This window comes from Camelus bactrianus, chromosome 3, assembly GCF_048773025.1.
Source record: "Camelus bactrianus isolate YW-2024 breed Bactrian camel chromosome 3, ASM4877302v1, whole genome shotgun sequence".
Classification (NCBI taxonomy): domain Eukaryota; kingdom Metazoa; phylum Chordata; class Mammalia; order Artiodactyla; family Camelidae; genus Camelus; species Camelus bactrianus.
Window position 1 is genome coordinate 55,747,662 of NC_133541.1, and position 24,550 is coordinate 55,772,211.

The 24,550-nt window shown below is 45.4% G+C and overlaps 1 protein-coding gene across 1 annotated transcript; it reads left to right on the plus strand.

Annotated features, from left to right (window-relative positions):
* The first annotated feature begins 1,327 nt into the window (after nucleotides 1-1,327).
* On the plus strand, nucleotides 1,328-23,702 carry CKMT2 (creatine kinase, mitochondrial 2). The gene is made up of 10 exons (XM_010949237.3): nucleotides 1,328-1,459; nucleotides 11,469-11,640; nucleotides 12,977-13,175; nucleotides 14,588-14,683; nucleotides 15,134-15,355; nucleotides 17,144-17,229; nucleotides 18,194-18,317; nucleotides 19,381-19,515; nucleotides 20,724-20,849; nucleotides 23,436-23,702. The coding sequence occupies exons 2-10, from the start codon at nucleotides 11,489-11,491 to the stop codon at nucleotides 23,553-23,555; spliced, it is 1,260 nt and encodes a 419-aa protein (XP_010947539.2). The 5' UTR covers nucleotides 1,328-1,459; nucleotides 11,469-11,488; the 3' UTR covers nucleotides 23,556-23,702.
* The last annotated feature ends 848 nt before the right edge of the window (nucleotides 23,703-24,550 follow it).

Consider the following 24,550-nt stretch of genomic DNA (forward strand, 5'->3'; position numbering starts at 1 on the left):
TTGAAGGGAGTTGGCAGCATGTGTGCAAAGGAGTTATTTGGGGAATAAACCTAAACTCCTCTCTCAACCCCGCCCTCCTCAACCCTCAGAGCGCAGTCTGTGGAGCAGCTGGTCAGCCCCATGGACCTCTAGCCTGCTGCCTGTTCTGCCAAGGGAGGCCCCCACGAGTCAGAGGGACTGGGGATCATTATGGCCAAATGTGCAAACTGGAAACTCTGACTCTTTAGAGGACCATGCAATCAGTTTGGTTGGCTCCAATCTGCAATTGTTCAATGAAATAACACAGGAGAGCCTAGAAAATAGCTGAGTATATCATATGAAGAAAGGATATCACAATACACAGTAAAGTGCTTGAATCATTTTAAACTTACAGCTTGAGGAATTTTTACACGTGTTTACACCCATACAGCCACCCCCAAATCAGGAACCTTTCCAGCCCCAGAAGGCCCTCTCAAGCAATTTCCCAGTCAGTACCCCCATGCAAAGGTAACACATTTGTTTGGCTTTGGTCATATTTAAAAGAAATGGAACGTGAAAGAGAACCTCTCCAGGGGGGAGGTTGGCTCCATGCCCTGCTCCACCCTCCCTTCTGAGCATGGGTTGGGCCTGAGAAGGAAAGGAAAGGAATCAGCTGGTGATGTGCACGTGGCCATAGAAGCTGTCTACGTGACCTTCACCAGAGGCCTGGGCAGCTCCCTCTGAAATGCAGGGCTGTGGTCCAAAGTCCTGGTGGGTCATTGCTATTTACAGTCAACCTTTATCGTGTGTGATGGACGTTCCAAGGAGGGCTATTTTTAAGCAGGACCTTCTGTGTGGTAAATTAAGCTGGTGTGGAAAGAAAATGAGATTATCTAGCAATCTGCTTCAGATGGCCTGATCTGGAGGAGAAAGGTGATTGTTACTATCTCTGTATCCAGGCCCCAGACAACCTGTTGGAAAGAGATGCTCAGAGCCTGACTAGAAACTGGAGAGGAAGCTTTAGACATCTTCTTCCTCTCGGACCTCAGCGTGGAAGCGGGTGGGAGAGAAGGGCTCTCATTCTCCGCAGCTAACCTGGGGCCCAGGGATGGGGCTCCTGAGGGAAGGTAGCAACAAATTCCCTAACAGGTGCAGCAGTTTCCTGGCGGCCCTTCCACCCCGAGGCCGGGGGCCTGCAGGCCCAGGAACGCCTCGCAGAGCCCTGGAAGAGGCAGCCTCCAGGACTGGACTTGGGGAAGAAAACGTTTCAGTGAAAGGGCAGGTGCTAGAAAAAGCCCAGAGCTCCGCAGCGGCAGTGTCAGGGGCCGGCCTGCAAGGGCAAGGCTCAGGTTGCGCGTCCGACACGGGCCCCGCCCCCCGGCCCCGCCCCCGTTCGACTCCGCCCCGCCAGGGAGCCCTTTTAAGGCGGGGCCCCGCCCACTGCGTCCCTACACTGCTTGGCTGTGCGCAGCCGCGGGACGTGGGAGACTCCGGCTCCAAGGTCAGTGAGGCCTGAGGCCGGGACGCCCGGCCTTTTTCCTTCAAAGCGGGGGCATTGCTAGTGCCAGGGTGGGGGCTTTGTGAGCAGGGAGTCAGGTCTGTGAGCATTGCTCCTGTGTGAGGAAGTCCTGGTAACTCTCTAAAGAAGCCAGCAGAGCGTCTGTCCTTGGCTGAAGCCACCCTGCACCCCAGGCGCAGGTAACCATTCCGTGGGACAGCTGCTCACGAGGTGCTGGAATTGTGTCAGAGAATGGAGAATGTTGGAGAAAGATCTCCCTCAGCAGCATCAGAAGAGGTGCAAATCAGTGACTCGGGATAAACTAACTGAAAAACGAACATTTTGAAGCCCTGGAAAGGAGCTAATTACTAATCGTCGCAATAGCTAGATGCAATTTAAATTGTTTAATATTATTGCTAGAGATTCATTTTTAAAATCACTAACCTATTAATAATGAGCCAACAGTCCTCCTCCCCCCCTCCACAGGACGTAAAAATGCTATAGAATTGGCCTAAATGTGTTTCATCTCTGGTAAAGACCTGTTCTTTGCTTGCTTGCTTGGGTTACTGTCAGCCCAGTTTCTGTCCCTTGAGTGGGTGACAGCTTTGCCTTTGAATGCTCTGGTGGGTGTAGAGAGTGATATTTGCCAAAACAAGGCAAAACTCTTTGGCCCTCCTCAGTGCTGCCCTTTAAACCTTCCTTTGAGCGTTGCCCTGGCTCTGTGACCCCACACAGGGCCTGGTGCCCCCATGACAAGGTATGCTAGTTCAACTGGTGAGCTGTTTCCAGAAGTACCGCTTTTCCTGTCTGCCGCAATCACAATTCCTCCGTTTCAGAGCTAGAGTCCTTGGCCTGTTCTCTCTGTGCTCATGGGGAAGAACACGACCACCACCCGAACCTGGCAAGCCCTCTTAGAGGATACCTGGCCGTTATTAGGCTGTGTGAGCACTCCACTTCCTCCTCTGCTTTGTAGACACCTTTCCCGAAAACCCTGTCCTTTACAGTTGACCCTTCTGTGGGTTAAGGCACTGTTCCAGCACGGGGCACAAGGGCCACATGCACCCATGGCCTCTGGCAGCTTCGTGATTAAATCACATCTGTAGAGAATGGACCATAGGCCCGCTCAGTCTTCCTAAAGGGGTGGCTGAGGAAGGACCAGGAAACGGGGTAGGTATGGGATAAGGAATGGGGAGTCCTGTATGTTCAGAGGCAGGAGGAGGATTGGTTCTCAGGCAGACTTTGCCCCTGGCTCAGAGGCACTGGGTCTCCATCTCTGCTATGCTTAGAGAAGGAGCAATTTGTCTTCCAGAGGAAATCATGTGGGACCTTGCATCAGCATTCTGAGACTTCCTGCCCACTCAGCCAGGAATCCCACAGGGAGCCTGTTTTGAAGGTGACTGCTAGAGGTCACACCCACTTCTGCCTGGGAAGCCACAGAGACTGATTATTCCCTTGGGCAGGGAAGGAGGCTCCCACTCCTTAACAGCATTTCAAGGACTAGATCATTCCTAATTTCCTAGTTTCTGAAAATAATGTACCCTTGAAAGATCAGTCTGGTGGTGATCATATGTCTTTATCACCGAGGACTAGGAAAGGCCTCTGTTTTATAGGGAAGGACTGTAAACACCTCTGCTTTGAGTTCTACTTGATGAATAGAACAGAGATGCTCAAGGCTGCCCCTTTAGGGTGCTGGTATCTGGTGGTGGTGAGGTAACTTGAACCCTCTGTTCTCTTAGAACTGGGAGGGGACAGCCATTTTCTCCTGGCCACAACTGGCATCGTGAGAATTTGTTCAGAATGTTCTGTGGAGCTGGTCCAGCCCCAAGGACGTCCTCTGTTTTGGGGTGACTCTCTCCGGTTGGAAAGCTGACACATGGTCCTCCCCCTGGCCTTCCACTGCCCTCCAAGGAGTTCAAACACATGGACACTGTGTACTGCTGGACCAGAAATAACTCTGAGTCAGCAGAACAGCACCCATGGCTTCTCCGTCCAAGATGCTCAGTACGACCAGGTGGCTCAGAATTGAGGCTGTGGCAGAACCCAAGTCCTCCACATTTTAGGATGTAACAGAATCAGACAAAACCTTTAAACCAGGACCCAGACACCCAGTATGCCTGCCTGAGACAGAGAGATATACAGCTTTTGGGCACAATGACAAAAAGGCTTAATATGGTGGTTCTTGTTTTTTGGTGGAGAGGGCAAGAGTAGGAATAACCACAACATCATTATTTTTGGCGGTGATCTTGCATCCCATATAGTAATCTCTCTGGCTTGTAGCCCAGGAATTCTGCCAGATTTCAGCCCTGATGCTGTAAACAATGCTTTTTAAATCAGGAGTCATGAGATGTTCCAAGTTAGGGAAACAGCTTCTGTGGGGTGTGGGCTAGAGACTTCCTCCCTCCTCACCCCTGCAATCCTTACGTCTGTATGAGAGAGGACAGAGGAGGGAAGGAAAGAGAAGAGCCCATGCCCCATCTCAGAGAAGGGCAGGCTGGCCCAGCATCCCCAGCATGGCTGGTAGGTGCTTTGGGCACCTGGCGTTGGAGTGGAGTAGGAGAAGTGGCACCTGGCATCTCGGTCACTTCAGCAGAAGCCTGAGGACAAGGAAGGAGAACAGGCTCATAATACTCTGCTACTCTGGGGGAGTCACGTGCTCTGAGGTGACAATCCAGCATCTAGAAGCTGCTGTGCTAAATGCATTTTCTATGGTCATCGGGGGCCAAACTGAGTGGAGTGAACTATGACTCTCCTAGGTCCTATACCACAAAGGTGGTTTCTCTCCAATTCTGGTCAGTGCAGGGCTGCTTGTGAGGTGCTGTGGTCTGCAAGGAGCCTCAGTCCAAGGCCAAAGACAAGCCTGAGTTCAAATCCCAGCTTTATCAAGGTGCTAGCCCCAAGACCTGGGGCAGGTCACTTCACCTCTCTTGAGTCTGTTTTCCCCATCTGTAGAATAATGCTTATTTGGCAGGATTGTTTCAAAGACTGAAAACAGTGTTTGTAAGGGCTCCTTGCATGATGCATGGCTTGTGGTAGGAGTTCAATAGATGGTAGTTAAAGGGAAGAAAAGACAGCCAGCTTGACTGGGCGTGCAGGGATGGAAAAGACTTTCCAGGTGGAAGGAAAGTCCTGGGCAAGGAATCAGAGTCTGGAAGAACTTGGGAGCCCAAATGAGTAGATTCATTTTGTGATGTTGGTTTGCAGAGGATGATGAGTGGATCTGAAAGTACATGATGTACTCCTTCTGGAATCAAGCCTTCTCCTCAGAGAGATTACAAAATAAAACAATTAAATGAAACACTTTAAATGCTAAAAATGTAAACTAAAATCAACAAACGTGCAGAGAAGGGGCAGACCAGTGCTGGCTAGGATAACCAGGGGTGGCTGTGGGGAGAGTGATAACTGTCTCCCCACTTAGGGTCACTATGGGAATGAGACTTACATTTATTCAGTGCCTACTGTGGCCTGTCACTTAATCCTCACAACAGCTCAGGGAGAGGTCTCATGGAGCTCATTATGTAGAGGGAGTTGCTGAGGCTCAGGTAGCCGATTTGCAGGGTTCCCAGACCCAGCAGGGCTTGGGAATTGATTGTGAAGCTTTATCACAGTACACCCGTGACAGTCCTGTTTTTGCTACTCGTTCAAAAGATGGAGCCTAGAAATCTGGATGTTTAACACCCTTCACAGTTGATGTCTTTTTTACTTTTAATTTATTTATTTTAGACCATAAAGACAATACGTGCTTATTTTTACAAGTTGTGCAATACAAAATTCTATTAAGAGAAAATGAATAATCTGCCTACCCCAAATCTGTTGCTCTGAAGTAATGCTTTTTGCAGGTTGATGAATAACTTTCAGTACTTTATGTTCATACAAGTATATGCAGATACATATATATGTACATCATTGTTGCAAAATTGGAACCATTCATATTCATTACTCTGCAAGTTTTTTCCCTTTTAATCTAAGAATATGGCATGTGGTGTGGGCTGAGGGCACTGGCCATTCTCCCACCTAGAAGGTGGTTGGAAGGCAGCCAGCCAGAAGGGGGCCTCCATAGTCACCTGTTTATGCACGTGGGTGTGCGATGTCTCGTCATTGTTTCTGCTCCAGTCTTTGCAGTTTGTGACCTGGTACTAGTCCCAGGGCAGGTGGAGGCAAGCAATACCTCAGTCTGGGTAAAGACCAGACAAGATCCCTCAGTGGAGCTGAATGGGCTGGGCCCATCCCAGGCCCTCCCAGGGGCTCCCATGGGGCTCTGGTTTCCTGCAAAGAACACTGACCACATGACTGGTACTTGCCCGAGTTGGGGTGCTGGTTCAGAGCGTGGACTATGGAAACAGACCACTGGTCTTGAATCCCAGCCTTGCCACTCACAAACCATGTGCTTTTGGCCAAATCTTTACCTCCATTCGCTCACCTGTAAAATGAGGATAGTCAGAGCATCTAGCTCACGGATGGGTCTGTTGTGAGGACTTAATGAGGTAATGATCATAAAGCTCATAGACCCGTGTGCCCGGCACCCAGTAAGTGCTGCATGAGGCTTTTCCCCTCAGACTAGGAGTTCTGTGAAAGCCGCCACATAGTAGGCACTTCAATATTTATCAAGGAAATAAGTGCAAAGATACCTATCTTCAACACCTCATCATCCTATCTTGCTTCTCCCTGCATCGCTGCCCACTGTGGCTCCTCCCCACCTGAAGCACGTCAGTGTCATTCATTCAGTTCATTCACGGTGACGGTGACCGTGACCCACACTGCCTGATGATCTCTGCAGGTCTGTAGTCACTGGTGTTCCTGGCGGGTGGAGGAAGCCCTGAGGGTGCACCCTCTGGTTCTGCTGCCCCTCAGAGCTGCCCAGAATGATGCCTCTGTGCTGGTTGGCAATTTCGCCCCATAAACATCCTCTCTAGAGCCCCTTTGGGAAACTCTGATTAAGAGAAGCCATCCAGTATCCCTGAGAGGCCGTGAAGAACCAGAGGCAGCTAGGACTGTCTGGCAAGTCCATTCCTTGGGAGATGAGGGGGTTGACTCCATCCAAACATGCTGTAATATTGTCTGTTATTAAACCTTGTAAGTAGAAAAGGATCTTCATTTAAATGAGTACCTATTGAAACTCAGTACATGTGATTTCCCTTCAGCTGTGTGACCTTTGACTGTCAGTTAACCTCTCTGTTTTCGAGTTCCCTCCTCTGTGACATGGGGTAAGATATCTGCTCCTTGGGGTTGTTGTGGAGAAAATACTAGGCCCTTGAAAGTACTCTACTTTTGTCCCCCCCCCACCCCACCTTATTAAGATATGAAAAGGATTTTAAATAATTCCAGTTATTCTACAGTAAAATGGGTTCCTCTAGAAAGCTGATATTTAAGGAGGGCCAAAGGGAAAGGGATTCCTGCATTCAAGTTGAGCTAAATGTCCTCTAAAGTCCTTTCCCACTCAATGTCCCTGTGACTGTTCACTCACTCACCTAGCATTTACTGAGAACCTATCTTGTGCGGGCCCCTGGGCTTGAGAACGGAGAAAAGCTGTGACCCCGCCCTACAGTCATTAGGTCTTTTCTCTTCCATATGTTGGGACTGGCTCTGAGTGATGTTCGTCCTTGACCTGAGCCCTGCTGAGCTCCTGACACTGTCCTCCCCAGCATGTGGGGCAGGGAAATAACAAAATGAGTGCTCCCCTCTCTTTTCTTGGAGCATTTCCTTTAGAAAACTTGTAATTTTTCTCTGTCTCTTTGAGGTGCATTTAAATCTTTTTAAAAGTTAAGTCTCCAGCCAGTTTAACAAGCCAGGGCTGTCTTTCTTAAGGGCCTGGGAGCCGTCTCTTTCAAATGTAAGCATTCAGGAAGTTAGCAGCCCAGTTTCCCAGACTCAGTGGGATGTGGGAGTTTGACTGAGGTGCAGGCTCCCGGTGGTCAGTGACCTGCTGTCAGAGAGAGATGGGAGAAGCTCATTTTCCCTTTGTTTTTGCTTGTTTGTTCAAATGTATTTATTTAGTTTGTTTACTTTTGTATTTTGAAGCAAATAAACTTTAATCTGGGGACCGAGGCCTCATCTGACTAGGGTAGGATATTAGGTAGAGCTTTATCCTAATTCATTTTCCCTTTGAAGAAAGGCAGTTAGCTAACCCAAAAGGCCACCCCAATTATCAGGTGAATTTGAGGTGAACTCTGTGTGACACATGGTGCTGTCATGTCCTCTTACCTGAGTTACCTCAAGGACATGTGTGGAGTGGGTTCTCTGCATGGCTCTGGAAGAGGGGACATTTCATCGTCTTTGCAGTCTTGTTAGCCAATTGCCTGTGATGGGCCTCACTGTCTGGTTTTATGCCGAGTCAATGATAAAACTGTTTTCTTTCTTTCTTGTATCTTACAGGGAGGAATTTTGGGGTGTTGGGAGATTGAAGTTAAATTTCCCCTCTAGCACTTGCTCCTCATCTGACTTCTCCTTCCTGACCTACCTACTCAGTCTGGAAAGGATCCCTGGAGGAAGGAAGGGCGTGCACTTTATGCTGCGTCTGTTATCTGTGGGGCAGCCTCTGCGGGGTCAGCCCGGAAACTGCTGAGGATGGGCCTGGCGAGCTCCCAGGGGTCAGCCAGCCTGTCACGGCTGAGAGGTCAGGAGCCTGCGCGGGGCTGCCCCGGCTCACTGGTGGCTCACAGAGACTAGGAGCCGGAGCAGGGAAACAGTAAAAAACAGCCTATTGGCCTCGCTTGCCTGCTTTTATGATAGGATTTCATAATCAGTGGCTGAAGGGATATGTCTGCTGTAATGTATTAGTGATCAAGCCAATAAAGGAAAGAAAAATAAAAATCAAGATATTTGAGTCAACCTCAGAAACAAATGTACTTCCTGTTAACTTAGGGACACCATGTCCTGGCTTATTTTTTGCTCCATACATAGTCTGGAAAGAATTTGGGCAAAGCTTCTACTTTGGTGAGTTCTGTGGTAAAACTCAGAGAAGACAGTTTTGTCTCTCTGCTTAGGAAGCGGATTGGAGGGTGTGGAAGCAGTTAAGACAGGCCTGAAAGATGTAAGTTAGTGTCACCTGCTGTATATGAGGACCAGGAACATGGGTGCATTTCCTTGAGGAACACTCACTTCGTCTTGGAAGAAGAGGGACAACAGCCCAGAGTCTAATAGGGAGCAAAGAAGTATCTGTGATGAGATGAATGCTGGGCCATTACAAGCCCCTAGAACAACTTTAAGAAATGGCCCATTTATCTTGCCTGCTGATTACTAAACTAATTCCTGTTGTCTTTAGGACTGAAGGCATTGTTTTGACTCTAGGACAGAGGAAAGGCTGCCTGATAATCTTATTTCCTGGGCTAACTAAGAAAAATAACTTCCTAAATTTTTTCAAGGACTTTGATACTTCTGGTTGAGGTGTTCAACTTTCTCCCTAGTGTTGCTCAAAAAGGATGTTAAGTAGAGACTTCCGGTTGGGGATCCTGGAAACATGAAGTTGATGGACTGATCCCAGTTCCCAAAATGCAATCAAGGAAGAAAGTGGACCTCAGAAGGCTACTCTTAGAATTGTGTATAATGCCATGCCAACCTCGCTGTATTAGAGGAGTTTATCATCCACTTGGTAGCCCAGTTTCATCCCACAACCATACTTTCAATGGGCTCCTTGCACCCACCTAACCCACATTTGGAGAATCATGCAGCAGAGTCCCAGGAACCTTCTAAATATTAGGGGAAAAAATACCAGCCTTTATTTGAGCATCACTGAGACCAAAATGAGAGAGTACTGAGTGTTACCTGCTCCATTGGTCTCCACTCAACAACCCACGTTTAATAGCTCTCCTCTGGGTGATGCTGTGGCTTAATTGTCAATCCTGATTCCTGAGCAGTAGCAGACACAGCAGGGTATCTGATTTTCATCCTTGTTGATATTATATAAACATTTATCTTCATTTATATGTTTTCTCCATTTTGTCTGCATCTCAGGCTGTCCTTCTGGTGTCTATTTCCTACTTTCTAAAGTACTTATTTTAGTAGTTCCTTTGTTATTGGCCTGCTCTTTACTTTTAATTGCCTTTTTCATTCTCACTTTTGGAAGATAATTTGACTATATCCCCAAGTCTGGTTGATAAGTATTGTCTCTTAGCCCCTTAAAGGCCATGTCTCTGGCATCCATTATTCACTGTTGAAAAATCAGATGATTTTTTTCTTTATGGATAAACTGTCTTTTCTCTCTGATTGCTTTTGATATCTTTGTCTCCAGTATTCTGGAGTTGACTATCGTTTACATATGTGTGGATTATTTTAATTTTGCTTGGGTTATGTCATGCCTCTTGAATCATGGATTTTCTGTCTTTCCTCAGTTCTGGAAAATTCTCAGCCATTTCTCTTCAAATATGGCTTCTTCTCTGTTTTCTCTATTCTCCTGTCTGTGGCTTCAATTAGATATGTATTTGACCTGCCATTCTATTCTTTATATCTCTTAACTTCTACCTCATATTTTCTGTTTTCTTATTTCTCTGTACAACATTCTGGATAATTTCATAGCTATATCTTCCAGTTCATTTATTCTATCTTCAGCTGTATTATATCCATAGTTCATTCTGATTCCCTTTCAAATCAGATTGATCATATTTGATAGTCTCTTGTTACTTGTTCACTGTTGTGATTCCATCACTTATGTCTTTAAACGTACATAGAGGTAATCTACATTCTTGTCTGCCAATTCCAATATCTTCTGTCATTGGAGGTCAAAAATCTGTGGCCATTTCTTCTGTTGACTCCCATTCATGGTACCTTCTTTTGTGCTTGGTGATCTTTGGCTGAGAGCTTATTGATTGACCTTAATCTGTAGGAAAGCAGGGCCTAAACTGAGTATACTTTCCTCAGAGAGGATCTGAGTGTGCTTCTGTTGGGAGCTGCTGACATTGGACCACTTCAGCCCCTCTCAAGGGCCTTAGCTTGACTGGGGTGTCTTAGATTCAGCTCCCCACCTCCATGCTGGTATCCTGACCTTAGTGTTCAAATGGGCATCCACCGTCAGAGAACCCAAACCTCCTGGCTTGTTACTCTGAACTGACACCAACTCATTTGGGGTGAGCGGAGTAGGAAAATGGTCCTCAGAGACTTTGAAATTGTGTGTAATGATTAGTTAAGTCTGTTTCACCTGTCTTCACTAACCAAGGTCATTTTAAGACTTGCATGTCCTCCAAGTGGCTCCTAGCTTGAACAATAAGATGTTTGCCCGAGTAAGTAATTCTCCAGGAACATGAAGTTGTCTGGGTCTAGTTTGAGCTGAGCTGGTTAAGACTGGGTAGGACCACCGACCCTCCAAACAGGCATGTGCAAATGTCTGAGCTTAGTGACCTTTTGAAACAGGAAGGCTGAAAACTCCACCCGCAGAACATGCAGAGGCCTGTAGCCCAATCACGCCTGCGCAAAACAACTATTTCCACTTCTTTTCCCAATCACCTTTCCCTATGGTCTCCACACGCCCATGCCTCAGACTTCCCTGCTTCCTTATTTGTTATCCCATAAATACCCCAAGCCCCTTGCCTTTAGGGAGGTAGATCTGAGATTTGTTCTCCCATCTCCTCCTTTGGGTACTTTGAGAATTAACTCTCTCTTTGCTGCAAACCTAAGGGTGTCAGCGTTTTGGCTTGCTGTGTATCAGGCAAAATGAACCTGGTTCGGTAACAACTTCCTCTACCTCTTACAAGCCCAGTGGTCTGTTCTATTCGGGGTCTAGTTGCTGTGCACCGGCAGAGTCCAAAAGAGCAGCTGGTCTGTCAAGCAGTCAGAAGTAGAAATCCCCCATTTTTTTCCTATATCGTATTAGGGGAGAAAATGGCATGAACTTCAGGCAGTTTGACATTCTCAGTGTCTCAGACCACCCAGATTTTCCCAAGCAGTATGAAGGGGGCTGGGGGAGAAAGGAAGAAAGAGAAAAACAAAACAGAGGCTAAGCCTCCAGCAGTTCTTTCTCCTGCCTGTTGGTCTCCGTCCTGTGGTTCAGGGCCATTCTGTCTAATTCGGCTTCTCTACTTTCCAGACACTCATCCAAGAGGCAGGATGGCCAGTACCTTCTCTAAGCTGCTTACTGGCCGCAATGCTTCTCTGTTACTTGCTACCTTGGGCACCAGTGCCCTGACCACTGGGTACCTGCTGAATCGGCAGAACGTGTGTGCTGCGGCCCAGGAGCAGCGCAAGCTATTCCCGCCAAGGTAGGTCCTCCTGGCTTTAAAAGTGACACCAAATGCCAACCAGAAATATGCTTTCCCCTGCTCAAACAAGGGTCAGCAAAGGTGAATAAGTCAAATTGGCAGTCGTTTTTGAGCCCCATTAAGCACAGTGACCTGTGGCAAGTACAAGGAAATGTGGCTGTAGTGTCATCGTTGCTGCCCAGAGCTCAAGGTCTCGCTGAGTAGTAATAACAATAGTAATTAACATGTGTTGGACACTTCTGTGTGTGCTGAGCCCTTTACGCAGGGTATTTTATTCATCTTAGCATCCCTTTGTGATGAAATGAAGGCTTCGGAAAGTTAAGTAGTGCCCAGATTCACACAGCTGGTGCAGCCAAATGCGAATCCATAGACCTTGATTCCAGACCCAGGCCTCACCCACCCTGTACTGCCTCCAGAAAGTATGATGTTATAGCACTTCTCAGCTTCAGGGGCCCTTCCAGAAGGGAAGTGGAGGAGGGGCATGAAGATGGACTGCTTTCTCAGCCTCTGGAACCTTGCCTCGGCTAAGCCACACACTGGATAGAGTTGGAGTGGAGTGCTGCCCTTAAGGGATTCCATGTAGGTGGGTGTGGATGGGAGAGATGAGGAAAACCTGAAATGTTTCTCAGACACTTAATGGCTTTTGTGGAAATCAGGATCTCTGAGGGAGTTACCGGCACTGCCATGCACCTCAGGAGTTCCTGAGGTGAGATTATCTGCATTTGAGCCCGTGGTGGTCCCAAGTCCCCTATTTTTCAGTCAGTACATCCCCCAGGGTAAAATAGCACCCCCATTTGATTTCTTCCTATGTATTATTTCAACAGATATTTACTGAATGCCTGTTTCTATAGCCAGGCACTGTTCTCAACAAAGCAGATAATCATAGAGTTTGCATCATAGACAGAGGACAGAAAAATAAATGAATCTCTATGTAGTTCCACCTGCAGGGTTTCTAGCCTCTCCACCACAGACCCAAGGGACCAAGATACGGCTGTTGTATTTTACCAAAACTTCTGGGCTTAAAAAAAAGCCTGCGTATGATTTCAATTTATTTTCTAACCATTTTCACTCTGTCTCCTCTCTGTATAAACAAGCCACTGTCTGTGGGCTCCTGCAGGCAGCATTGTGGACTCCTTAGGCAAGGCCAATTCCATTTTTCTGACAGTTTAGGGAATTATTTTTTTAAATCTAGCTTACTTAAGCCATGACCTAGCCAAGTGTTCCTCTGCTCAGTGGCTGAAGGGAGCCTGGTGGAAGGATGGCCAGAAACAAAGCTCTTGCGTAGGCCCCTTCCGCCAGTGGCTGCTCCCTGAACCCCTCTCTCCTCCCCGTGCAGTGCGGACTACCCTGATCTGCGCAAACACAACAACTGCATGGCCGAGTGCCTCACACCGGCCATCTACGCCAAGCTCCGCAACAAGGTGACGCCCAATGGCTACACCCTGGACCAGTGTATCCAGACTGGAGTGGACAACCCCGGCCACCCCTTCATAAAGACTGTGGGCATGGTGGCTGGTGACGAGGAGTCCTATGAGGTAAAACCATTGGCTGCCAGTTCTGCAGTGTGTGTAGAGGGATGGGGGTTGCTCTGGGGTCTCTCTGTGGGGCCAAGTTGCTGCCTTCAGGAAGGGCACCCATAAAGGGAAGCCAGCATCAACGGAACGCCTGCTGTGCTTTCTGGAACAGTGAGGTCTACAGCTTCCCAGGGACAAGGCTTCCAAATATCCCTCCTCACGGAGGAATGAGTTGCATGACCCAGCTCTCTGAGCTGTCAAGGGGATGAATTGGTTCAGAAAAAAAAATCTCAATGTTTTTATTGTATTGATGATGTGTTTTCACCAACAGGGCATTAGGAGATGATGTGTTTGTGGCTGAACTTTATTGAGCAGGGAGGATGGTTCCGTGTGTCTTTAGCATGGGAATTACTGACTATGCAGCCCGCTGTAGTCTTATTCAGTTCACTAAGTCTCTTGGAGAAATGCCGTGATCTCCACGTCCTCACCCTGGGTGCAGAAGCACAGGATGGCCTGTTCTGGAGCTCAGTCACCAGAGCAGCCTCTACGTCATGGCAAATACCTCCAGCCCGTCTCCCTCAGGTCTGCTGCCTTTGCACCTGCTACTTCAGGGAGCTGAAGACAGTTCCCTGGGAAGGCAGCCATCAAGAGGAGGGAGGGGGGCCGCCTTGAGTAGACAAGACTGGCAGCTCATTCAGGTACAGTGGTGTCCAACTCTCGGCTCCCAGAGTCCCAGACTAGATCTGGCTCCCTGGACCCACTTCACATAGCTCCCACAGGCTACAGGGTGCTCTGTTATGACTTCTTCAAACCTTATTTTATCTAAAGGATGTTCCTAATGTTTTTGGCTTTTTAAAAAGTAGATTTGCCTGAGATGGTTTGGGCTGGGAAAGGTCCTCACAGGGGGAGAGGTGCCTGCTTTGCTTTGATTGCTGCTGTGCACTTTTCTTTCTGTGCAGCTGGTTTTCCACAAATTTATTATGTTGCTTAAACTCTAGAACCTGACCTTCCCTTTTGACCACAAATCTGCTTAGCTTCTGATCTGGCAGCATCTTTTATCCTACGAAAGCAAGGACTTCTGGGGAGAACCCTCAAATTCTTAAACACAAGCTTTTCTTGTTCCATCTCATGGCAGTGAACTTGGCAGAATCACTAGGGAGGAGGTTATGATGACAGAGTTCTGGAGCGCTGCCGTCTCCCAAGGGGCAAAGTGTCTCAAAGAGGTTTCCTCTAGTATAGCCTATTATATTTATTACTATTAGTATTATTATTACTGGCCATCAATCCAATCTCACACCTATTTCCTGCATAGCACTGAGAATTTCAGAGGAGGGCATCAACTTTGACCCTTAAGATAAAAAGGGGCAAGTGATGAATGAATTAAAGTTGATGAACCAGTTCAGGAGGAAACAGGAGCATCTTCCCTTCTGCAGGTGTTTGCTGACCTTTTCGACCCTGTCATCAAGCTGAGGCACAATGGCTATGACCCCAGGGTGATGAAGCACCCCACGGATCTGGATGCCTCCAAGGTAGGCCCCAGCTGCCTCTGTACCTTCCCATGAAGCTGGCACTCCAGACCTCAAGGTGAGGAGTATCTGAGAGTAGGGCCCTGGGTCAGATGCCCTTGAAAGCTCTGCGGTGACCCTTCCACAGTATGCTCCCTGGAGGGCCCCTGGGAAGGTCAGGAAGGTCCTAGAATCTGTTTTTCTTACCTCCTACCAACAAGGTGGTGGTGGTCGCTGAGAACCTTAAGCCTTTCCTAAAACAATTCCTTTCTTCAGCCCAAATCCAGCCGGGGTAAAGCACTGCAGACGGCGCGGGGTAAAGTAGCTCCTCTCTTGACTTGCAAGACCCCTGCCCCCAGAGTTCCAGAATGTGTCCCGCGTGCAAACGTGCAGAGTGCCTTGAGGGTCCCTGATCAGCGGTTTGTAAGCCACTGTGGTCGTGGCGCTGCGGTGACCCCACACTCTGCCCGGCAGATCACCCAAGGGCAGTTCGACGAGCACTACGTGCTGTCGTCTCGCGTGCGCACGGGCCGCAGCATCCGCGGGCTGAGCCTGCCGCCCGCCTGCTCCCGGGCCGAGCGGAGGGAGGTGGAGAACGTGGCCATCACAGCCCTGGAGGGCCTCAAGGGGGACCTAGCCGGCCGCTACTACAAGCTGTCCGAGATGACGGAGCAGGACCAGCAGCGGCTCATTGACGTGAGTGGCCCTTAAACCAACATCCCCGACCTCCATCCCGGGCTGTCTGGGTGGGGCTGTGCCCAGAGCCCTGACCCACATGGTGTGGCCCCTCGCAGAGCCCAGACCCCCTGCCCTGGTTGGGAGCTTGCTGCAGCTTCAGCCTGGTCATTATGAGGAAGGAAGGGCAGGCCTTAAAACTTCAGGTCAAAAGTAAAGACAGTCAGCCTATGGATAAATTCTGTGGAGGCAACAATATGGTGGTGGGCTGGGAATGGTGGGTAGAGGGGAATGGAGGATCCCAGTGGCTCCTTAGTAAGTAGAAACAATTGGATGTGGAAAATCCTGTCTGTGCCTGGAGGATGGCCTCCATTACCACGAAGTCCAGGAAGCTGGGAGAATCTGGAAAGGGAATCCCCCAGGTGGAAGGCCTGCCCTGACTCACATTGGAGCTAGCCCCTAGGATTCCCGCTGCCTTCACACGTTTTCTATGGCTTCCTCAAGGGTAGACAAAACCCAAGTCCTTTCCTTGTTTTCCCTGTAGCACAGTTAAAACAGAATAGCATTTTCAAAAGTAAATTTAAACTCCAAGGAAAAGCAGAAACTTTTGTCATTTCAAAGAATGCAACGCCACAAAATATGCCCCATTTCCAAACCGACCAACTCTGTGGTCGAGATGCCTCAGTCTCCAGGTCTCCTCCACTTGTCCTGTTACAGAACAAGCCCTCTGACTCTAGTAACCACTTCTGGTTTCCAGCTTAAAGGACGTGCTATTTCCTGGGCAGTGACAGTCCATAAGCCTGTCCTGGCTCAGGTCTCTGATCTTTCCCACTTAGAGATTGTAGAAGGACTTTGCTTCCTCTGTCTTCTTGATTTCTTACATCAGGGTAATCATATGTGAATATATGTATCCATATTCATATTCTTACTGTGTGCACACAGTAAGAAAATGTCAGTCTCTGAACACCGATTTTGCTATGCAGAGTAGTATATTGCAGAGTAGTCATACAGCATCCTAGGCTCTGCCACTTCCTACCTGTCTTGTGTGGGGAGGGTATAGCTCAGTGGTAGAGTGCGTGCTTAGCATGCACAAGGTCCTGGGTTCAATCCCCAGCACCTCCTCCAAAAATAAAAACAAATAAACCTATCTGTCCTGTGCGGTAAGTTGTTCTCTCTCTCTCAATCTGTTTTCTTTTCCTACCAAATAGTGATTACATTTACCTTAGAGTGTCATTGTAAGCATTAAAGGAAATAAATGAAAAGTACAAAGCGTAGAGCCTGGCACATAGCATTAAATTAATGGTGAGTATTTTTATTTATAGATCATTGTTTTACACCTCTAAAACTCTTAAACAAAAGGAATGATAGTTATAAACAAACCAATAATGCTGGAAACACGGAGAATGCAGCTATGTGGAGCACTTTTCAGGCTAGCAGCCCTCACTCACTGCCCACTGTGCTGCTGCATGGGGTTGGTGTTGGTGGGATAGACATGCTCCAGAGTGATTAAGGGTTTCCACTGGGGTAAAGCCAGTGGTTTTCAGCCTGAGCTGTATGCTAGAATCACCTGAAAATACCGATGTCCGGGCAACACTCCATAACAATTCAGTCAGAATCTCTGAGGGATGGGAACTGGGCATTAGAATTTTTCTAAAGCTCTCAGGTTATGACAGTGGGCAGCCAAGGCTGAGAACCACTGCCCGAGAGACGTCAGCCATTATTAGTGAGTGAAACTTGGCCACCTAGCACTTGCGAGGGTATCTGATCTCATCAGTTTCTCCTTTCTGCTTTGTCCTTTTTGGCCTGCAGGACCACTTTCTGTTTGATAAGCCAGTATCCCCTTTACTAACTTGTGCTGGGATGGCCCGTGACTGGCCAGATGCCAGGGGAATCTGGTATGGACACAGCCTTTTCACATTTGCAGTGTGTGCAGACGATCTCCTTCAGATCACCTGCTTGTCCTAACCGGAGGTTGCTGTGACCTGCACTTGACAGCATGCCCAGCTTGAACTAAATGGAGAAAGCAGAATACTTAGAAATTGTGTGTGTGTGTGTGTGTGTGTTTGTGTGTGAGAGAGATACATGTAAGTATTGTGATGTTTCCAAGATGTGTACAAATGTTAGCTGGTTTGCATGAACTATGCATGATAAAAAGGACTATATTTTCAAGAAAAAATTAGCTTCATATTATTGGACCTCACAGAGAATCTGTTTCATGACATTAAAACAAAAGAGCAGACAATGAAAAATACATATGGGGGATGTAAGCAAAACTCTACAAGGAAGAGTGGCTGTTGAGTGTACACACATTTTATCTTGGCCAACAGTCCTCAGGCCACTTTGATTCCTGTACCTTGGCAGGTTATTAGGATACCTGAAGGAGCTGAGATCAAAGTGTTTGGGGGCAGCTGCTCAGTGTGGGTGGATAGGCAGGATCTCTACAGCAGACATATGTGAAGTCTTCTGCACCCCAAACATGTTGGGCTGCAGGTAAAATCTTTTTTTAAGTGCCACAAGATTCTGACTGAATTTATTAGGAGACAAAATACTCTTGTTAGCGGCAAGGCCAAATGTTATCATGGTGGAATTATTGTCATCGTAGTCTTAGTAACAAGGGAGATTAAGTTCTTGCTGGGCAAAAACATGACATCTTTGAGGGTTGAAGTTGGTCTTACTCTTCATTCTGTCAAGTTAACGTTATTTTGCAGGCACTTATTCACACACAATTAAGAGATTAGGGCCACAGCTAAAGAAAGGAGGAAGGTGAAATGAATCAATCCAGTTACAGAGGTAATGGGGGTTTTCATGTGATGAAACAAGTGTAATTAACGCTCAGCACCATATTTCTCTCTTCATTAGGCATAATTATGACAAGACATTTCTCATCTGGATTAATGAGGAAGACCACACCAGGGTAATCTCTATGGAGAAAGGAGGCAATATGAAAAGAGTGTTTGAGCGATTCTGTCGTGGACTGAAAGAGGTAAGATTTCATCAGAGATTTCTGAATATTCACTAAAATAAAATCTCTTTATTTCTCCTTCTTAAAAGAAGACACTATGATGACTTCAAAGATGGGGCTCATTTTTTTCTAAGGATCATGGCACTCTTTTGGGGTGAGGCTTCTGGAGCAGTGCTTCAAAAAACAGATGACTTTTTTTTTGTTATTAGCAAGTTCCTATGCTTCCCTTCCAAGTGCAGAATGGTTAGAGAAGTCTGTGAATTATTAGTTATTTTCTGATTTCTTTAACAGAGCTTTTGGCTATTCTAAGCATAGAGACACTATAGGATGCACCAATGTTCCTATGTAACCTGACCACAGCCTTACTTGCTGAGAATTCCTTTATTCTACTATGCTCATGGGAAAAATAATAACAACTGACGTTTATTGAGTGTTTAGTATATGCTAGGTACACTGTTCAGTGCTTTACAGAGTTCATCTGATTTAATTGGACCATTTTAATATTCTGATAGAAGAGATTTAATTTTCTATTAAAGAAATACTATAGAATGAAAGATGAAATTTCACCATTTGCAGCAACATAGTTAGACTTGGAGGGTGTTATGCTAAGTGGAATGTCAGACAGAGAAAGACAGATACTGTATGATTTCACCCTTGTATGTGAAATCTAAAAAATACAACAAAATAGTGAATAAAACAAAAAAGAAGCAGACTCACAGATATAGAGAACAAACTAGTGGCTACCAGTGGGGTGAAGGAAGCGGGGAGGGGCAGTTTAGGGTTAGAGGAAAAAAGGGTTATTATAGGACTATATGAAATCATGTGCATGGAACTTTTGAAAGTTATAAAGCACTATAGATTTTAAAGACTGGTTCTTTCAATAAAAAATGTGAATTAAAAATAGAACTACAGATAACTTTACTTTCTCCTTTCCAAAGGAAAAAAAAAAAGGAAAAGAAAACTATATATTTACCTAAATTTCATTTATGGCAAACATACAGTACACACATCTCTCCCTGGTGTTCAGGATGTGCTGCTGAGTGAATGGATATCTGAGAACTTTGTCATCTGTTCCCTGTTGTAGGTAGAACGTCTAATCCAAGAACGAGGCTGGGAGTTCATGTGGAACGAGCGTCTGGGTTACATTCTGACCTGCCCCTCGAACCTCGGCACAGGATTACGGGCTGGTGTCCACGTTAGGATCCCCAAGCTCAGCAAGGTAATGTCACATAGCCAGTGGCCCTGTTGGGTTCTACCTGGATCAGCTCAGATCAGATCACCTGCTTGGTTGGAGGAAAAAATGACACAGCCCATTCCTTAACCCTTAGTTTCTGTACCTATAATAGAAAGTGACGAGAAAAGATTAAGTTTGCCTCAAAAACACTTGTATCAGTAGGATAAGAGGTTGAGGGGCTGTAAGAAAGGGGTGTGGCTTCAAGAACAAGAAGTTAAAATTTTCCTGCATATAGCAAGTCGGGATGGAGAGACAGGCTGAGCTGCTCCTTGGCCTTCCAGCTCCTTCTGTCTCTCCTAGTACAGTGGTTCTCAGACTTGAGCCTGCAGCAAAATCCGCTGGAGGCTTGTGAAAACACGCATTGCTAGGCCCACCTGCAGAAGTTGCATTTCTAACAAGTTGCCAGGTGATGCTGCTGCTGTTGGTCAGGGGACTGCACTCAGAGAGGACTGTCTTAGAGCACTGTCCCCTTTGCATGGTTATGGTCAGCCCTCACATTCTAGCTTGTGGTGAGGGGAGAGAACATGCAGGATTGTCCATGTAAAGATTTAAGGTCTAGACCTGGAGGCGGCACACGTCACTTCTGTTTGTTCCACAAGCAGGAACCTAGCTGGTGGTTATTTCCTGAGCTCACCTGTGGAAAATAGGAGAAGGATTCCAATGGGCAACTAATAGTTTCTGCCCCAGCATGCCAAGTGAATCAAATACTTTAAAACAGTTTTAGAAAATATGCTTTCAGCCAAAAAAAGTATAATAATATTTGTTACTCAGGATTCCAATGCTAAGAAAATTACTTGATGTGCTTTAATGTCATGATTTTAATTATATCAGTAGCAACTGATATTAGTAGTTACATAGATGAATAATAAATTCACCAAAGCTGGGATCCAGGTGCCAAAAAAGCGGTATAGAAGTTAGTAACAGCTCTGCTACCTTCTAGCTGTGTTCTACGTTCAGGCAAGCTAATTCCTCTTAGCCTTATTTCCTCATCTGTGAAATGGGGGGGTAAAAGCAATACCTTCTTCATTGGGTTGTTGTAAAGGTTAAAAGTTCCAGCACAGGGCCCTGGTACATAGTAAATATATGCTTAATAAATGGTAACTGTTATTATCTCTCATTCTATGTCTTTTCTAAGTGCACCAATGATGATGAATCGATTTTGCTTCTTTTGACACTGTTACCCTTTGTCCCAGGACCCACGATTTTCTAAGATCCTGGAGAACCTCAGACTTCAGAAGCGAGGCACAGGTGGCGTGGACACTGCGGCAGTGGCAGACGTGTACGATATTTCCAACATAGATCGAATTGGCCGATCCGAGGTAACATCTCTCTCACTTTCTGAACGTGAACTAACAAAATCAGCCTAAGAGAAAAAGAAGTAACCTACACAGCCTTACCTTATTCACAAAATTCAAGATCTCCTCTTTCCCCATTGAGTCCTGAGTCAAGTTAGCATTTCATTCTGTAGAACTGTTCCTCCCTGGGAAATCACTACATAAAGGTAAGCACAAGAATGTATAGGCAGGTGAAGTGGGAGGGTTGTCCCTGGCCTGCCCCCGAGAGCTATTCCAGCAATCTTCCACAGCAGGAGCTCTGTTATGCTGAAGGACAGCAGTCTTTTATCACTGTGAAATCAGAGAACTCGCGTGCCCTCTCTCTGAGGGTGGTAAAATTGTGGCTTTTCTCTTGATTCTGAATTTCCTTTGGTGAAGGACACATACTGTCATCTTCACTTGGGCATTTTTAGATGCATGATCGTTTGTAAAATTTTATCATTAGGGCTAATGATGGCAAATAAGGTATACATTAAGTATGTGTAAGATTGTGCTCATCCAATAATGCTTAGGATTCTGTGAATGCACAGGATGAATGGGATTCATAGATTATAGATAGGCCTGGAGTGATGCACGAGGTAAAGCACAAGGAGCACACTTAGAGAAACTGCAGCCACACTCCAAGTCAGTCCTGTCTAGTAAGTCAGCCCAGCTTACCTGGATGTGATCCCATTGAAGGTATTGTGCCCATCATTCATTTAAAAGCCTCTTCTTATAACATACAACCCTTAATAACTCAGTAGCTGGTTATTAAATCTGTGGATTATCAGTGCCCTTTCTTCTTCCTTGCCATCTTGTGCATATTTCATTGCTGGTTGGTACTCCTACCAGTAAATTGAGGAAGGGAAGGAGAAAACACTCAAAACATTGAAATCAACCTGAATGCTACCAGCTCTGGTAAAGTATCTGAAGAAGAAGCCTCTATAAATACCACACCTTCTGAAATTTGCTGGAAAAAGTATGGTGTAGTGAATAAAGAAAATCTGGGGCCTAGTCCTGTCAGCTTCTAATATCAACTAGACTTTTATTACTGGAAAGCAAGATAGTTATCACTTAAAAAAAACAAGAGTTAATAAGTGATCATTATAAAAACTAGAAAAATTCCAAAAAGTATTAAAAAAAACCCACCATTTATTTTACTTAGCAACCCTGAGATAACCATTGTGAACATTATTCTAAATTGCCTTCCATTCTTATAATTACTCAAAAAAATTTTTACAAAATTTTGTATTATAACATATAATTTATATAACAGCTTTTTTCCATGTATTATATGTGAGCATTTTCCTCCAATATTAAGTATTCTTCAAAACATTGTTTAATGACAGCATAGTAAAGATAGTCCATTATCTATTTACTATCTCCCTGATTATTTGATATTTCGTTTGACCATCTCTCTACATAACTGTATGACCATCTCTATACATAACTCTAATCACAACTCTGATTATTTGGTTAGGATATATTTCTAGGAAAGGAATTCCTGGGTTAAAAATGAGAGTCCCTGACTTTTGACCCAGTTTCCTACCACAAGACTTATACCAAGAGAGTTCTACCGGTAGTGAATGAGAGACCCATCTCACCACACCCTCATCAACACTGAGACAGGTCAACTGGATAAGTAGAAAATACGGGTTTCTTTTATTAGTAATGACTAGCTTTCTGAGCCAGCCCTCTCTTAGGGCTTCAGTTTCCTTATGCATGAAGAGAAGCAGGGAGGGCACTAGACGCCATCATGCCTAAAGCATGCTCAACTGTAACACTTAATGATCTCTTCCATTGTTGCTGTTCATTCCTGAGTTATGTATTTTAGTGCTGTCTGGAATTAACTAGTAATTACTTACTATCTTAGTTTGAGTCCCTTTAGGAGCAGTACAAGTAATTTGAGAGACAATTCCCAGGGGAAAAATCATGGGTAGATTTACTCTAGTTGAAGAAAAACCATTATTTGTAAATGAAAGTTCTAACACTTTTTTAAGCAGGAATTTTTTTAAGTGCATCTTAATATAATTCACACAGTTTTCTTTAAGTAGCAAACTTACCTGGTACAGTACAGACATGATTTAATTGCCAAACACTTGAGTTTAAACACTTTTCATAAAGCCATTCACTGTGGAAAAGACAATATCTGAACTATAGCATATTCAGTGCTCAGGTAGCTTAGCGGCAGGTCAGAATTCAGGTCCAGGTCAAAGAACATCACAAGGTGTCACTCTGTAGTTTTACTTTTAGACAAATTGTTATTTTATAGCAGAGACTGATGGGGGAAAAGTATCTGAGACGCAGACTAATGGTTTTCATGTTTTAAAAAAAGTTCTTATACAAAGTAGTAATCCCATCTTAACTAAAGAAAGATTGAGAAAGACCCTATAATATCTCTGCTTCCCATCTTTGATGATAACTATCAGACACATCTTCTCCCACAAAACTTTAGGGAAATACTGAGAAGAAATTGTTATAAAGTCCATTAAAGATGGCAGGTTCTCTTTTGTCCTGGGACTCTTCCTATAGATCAATGCCTAACATGTGTCTTCTCTGCAAATTAATCTTTCATCTTTTTCACTATCAAAGGTTGAGCTTGTTCAGATAGTCATCGATGGAGTCAATTACCTGGTGGATTGTGAAAAGAAATTGGAGAGAGGCCAAGATATTAAGGTGCCACCACCTCTACCGCAGTTTGTCAGAAAGTGAACTTTCCCTTTCCTGATTTATAAATAATCTGTCTGCTGGTATGACAGACATAAAGAAATTTCTACTCTGAGAGTTTTCATAGACTTGGAAAAATGTAAAATTGTTTGTCCTGTCTATCTTTACAATAAAACTCTCCTTAATATCTTTGGTTTGTTTCCCTGATTTTTTTTTAATGCCACTAACAATGGCAAACACATTTAATTACAAGTTGCAGGTGGTAAAAATATTTTAGGACAATGAGAAAATGAATATTTGTAAGACCACTTATTCTTAAGTCTAGAAACCCTCCAACTATCTAGATGCTACTATAGTCAACCCTTTAACAAATCCCTGTGGACACCGTTGGAAAAAAATAAGGGACTAATTTAATCAGTTTTCTGGCAAATAGAGCAAGAGGAGATTCATTTCTTTCGAAAGTGTGAAAATAAAGATGATACCAATGAGGACAAACAGAAGCTGTTTATTTAGAGCTTCTGTTGCAAGGCAGTCACCATCACCTGCTTGAACTTGGCAGAAACTCACAGGCAGGCATAGGAAAGCTTCCTTTGAAAAAATGAGTATGCTCAACTGTGCTCAGAGTGGGTTTGTAGGCATGGGGAAGTTGGAGGCAGACGATCTGGAAGCAGACTAAGTCCTATGTAACTGGTTTGGGAAGCGTATTTGTCTTTCCCTGGTTGGTTCTGAATTGGAAACAGGGGCAAAATTTAGGGAAACTGGAAGTCCCTCAATCTGAGCCGATTGCTCAGAGCTTGTAGTTTGTCTTCTTGCACTGGTTGCTGCAGAGGTTGTGGGTCAGAGTTCTGTTGTCATATATGGTCTGGCCATTGTCCATTTGTGGAGTCAGTCTCTCCATAGCAATCCAAAATTAGCTGTCTGAAATACTGACAGTGTGTTTAGTATAGTTTGAAAACCAAATTCTTCCCTCAGCAGACGTTTACTTTGAATCTTGTTATTCTTTTCCATCCATCCTGTGATGTCAATAACATGAAGGGGTG

Bases quoted from the DNA above. Each gene is read 5' to 3' on its own strand.
- CKMT2 (XM_010949237.3), top strand. From the start codon at position 11,489: ATGGCCAGTACCTTCTCTAAGCTGCTTACTGGCCGCAATGCTTCTCTG. The intron at 14,684-15,133 runs GTAGGCCCCAGC...TCTGCCCGGCAG, and splicing joins CGGATCTGGATGCCTCCAAG to ATCACCCAAGGGCAGTTCGA. The intron at 19,516-20,723 runs GTAATGTCACAT...CCTTTGTCCCAG, and splicing joins GGATCCCCAAGCTCAGCAAG to GACCCACGATTTTCTAAGAT.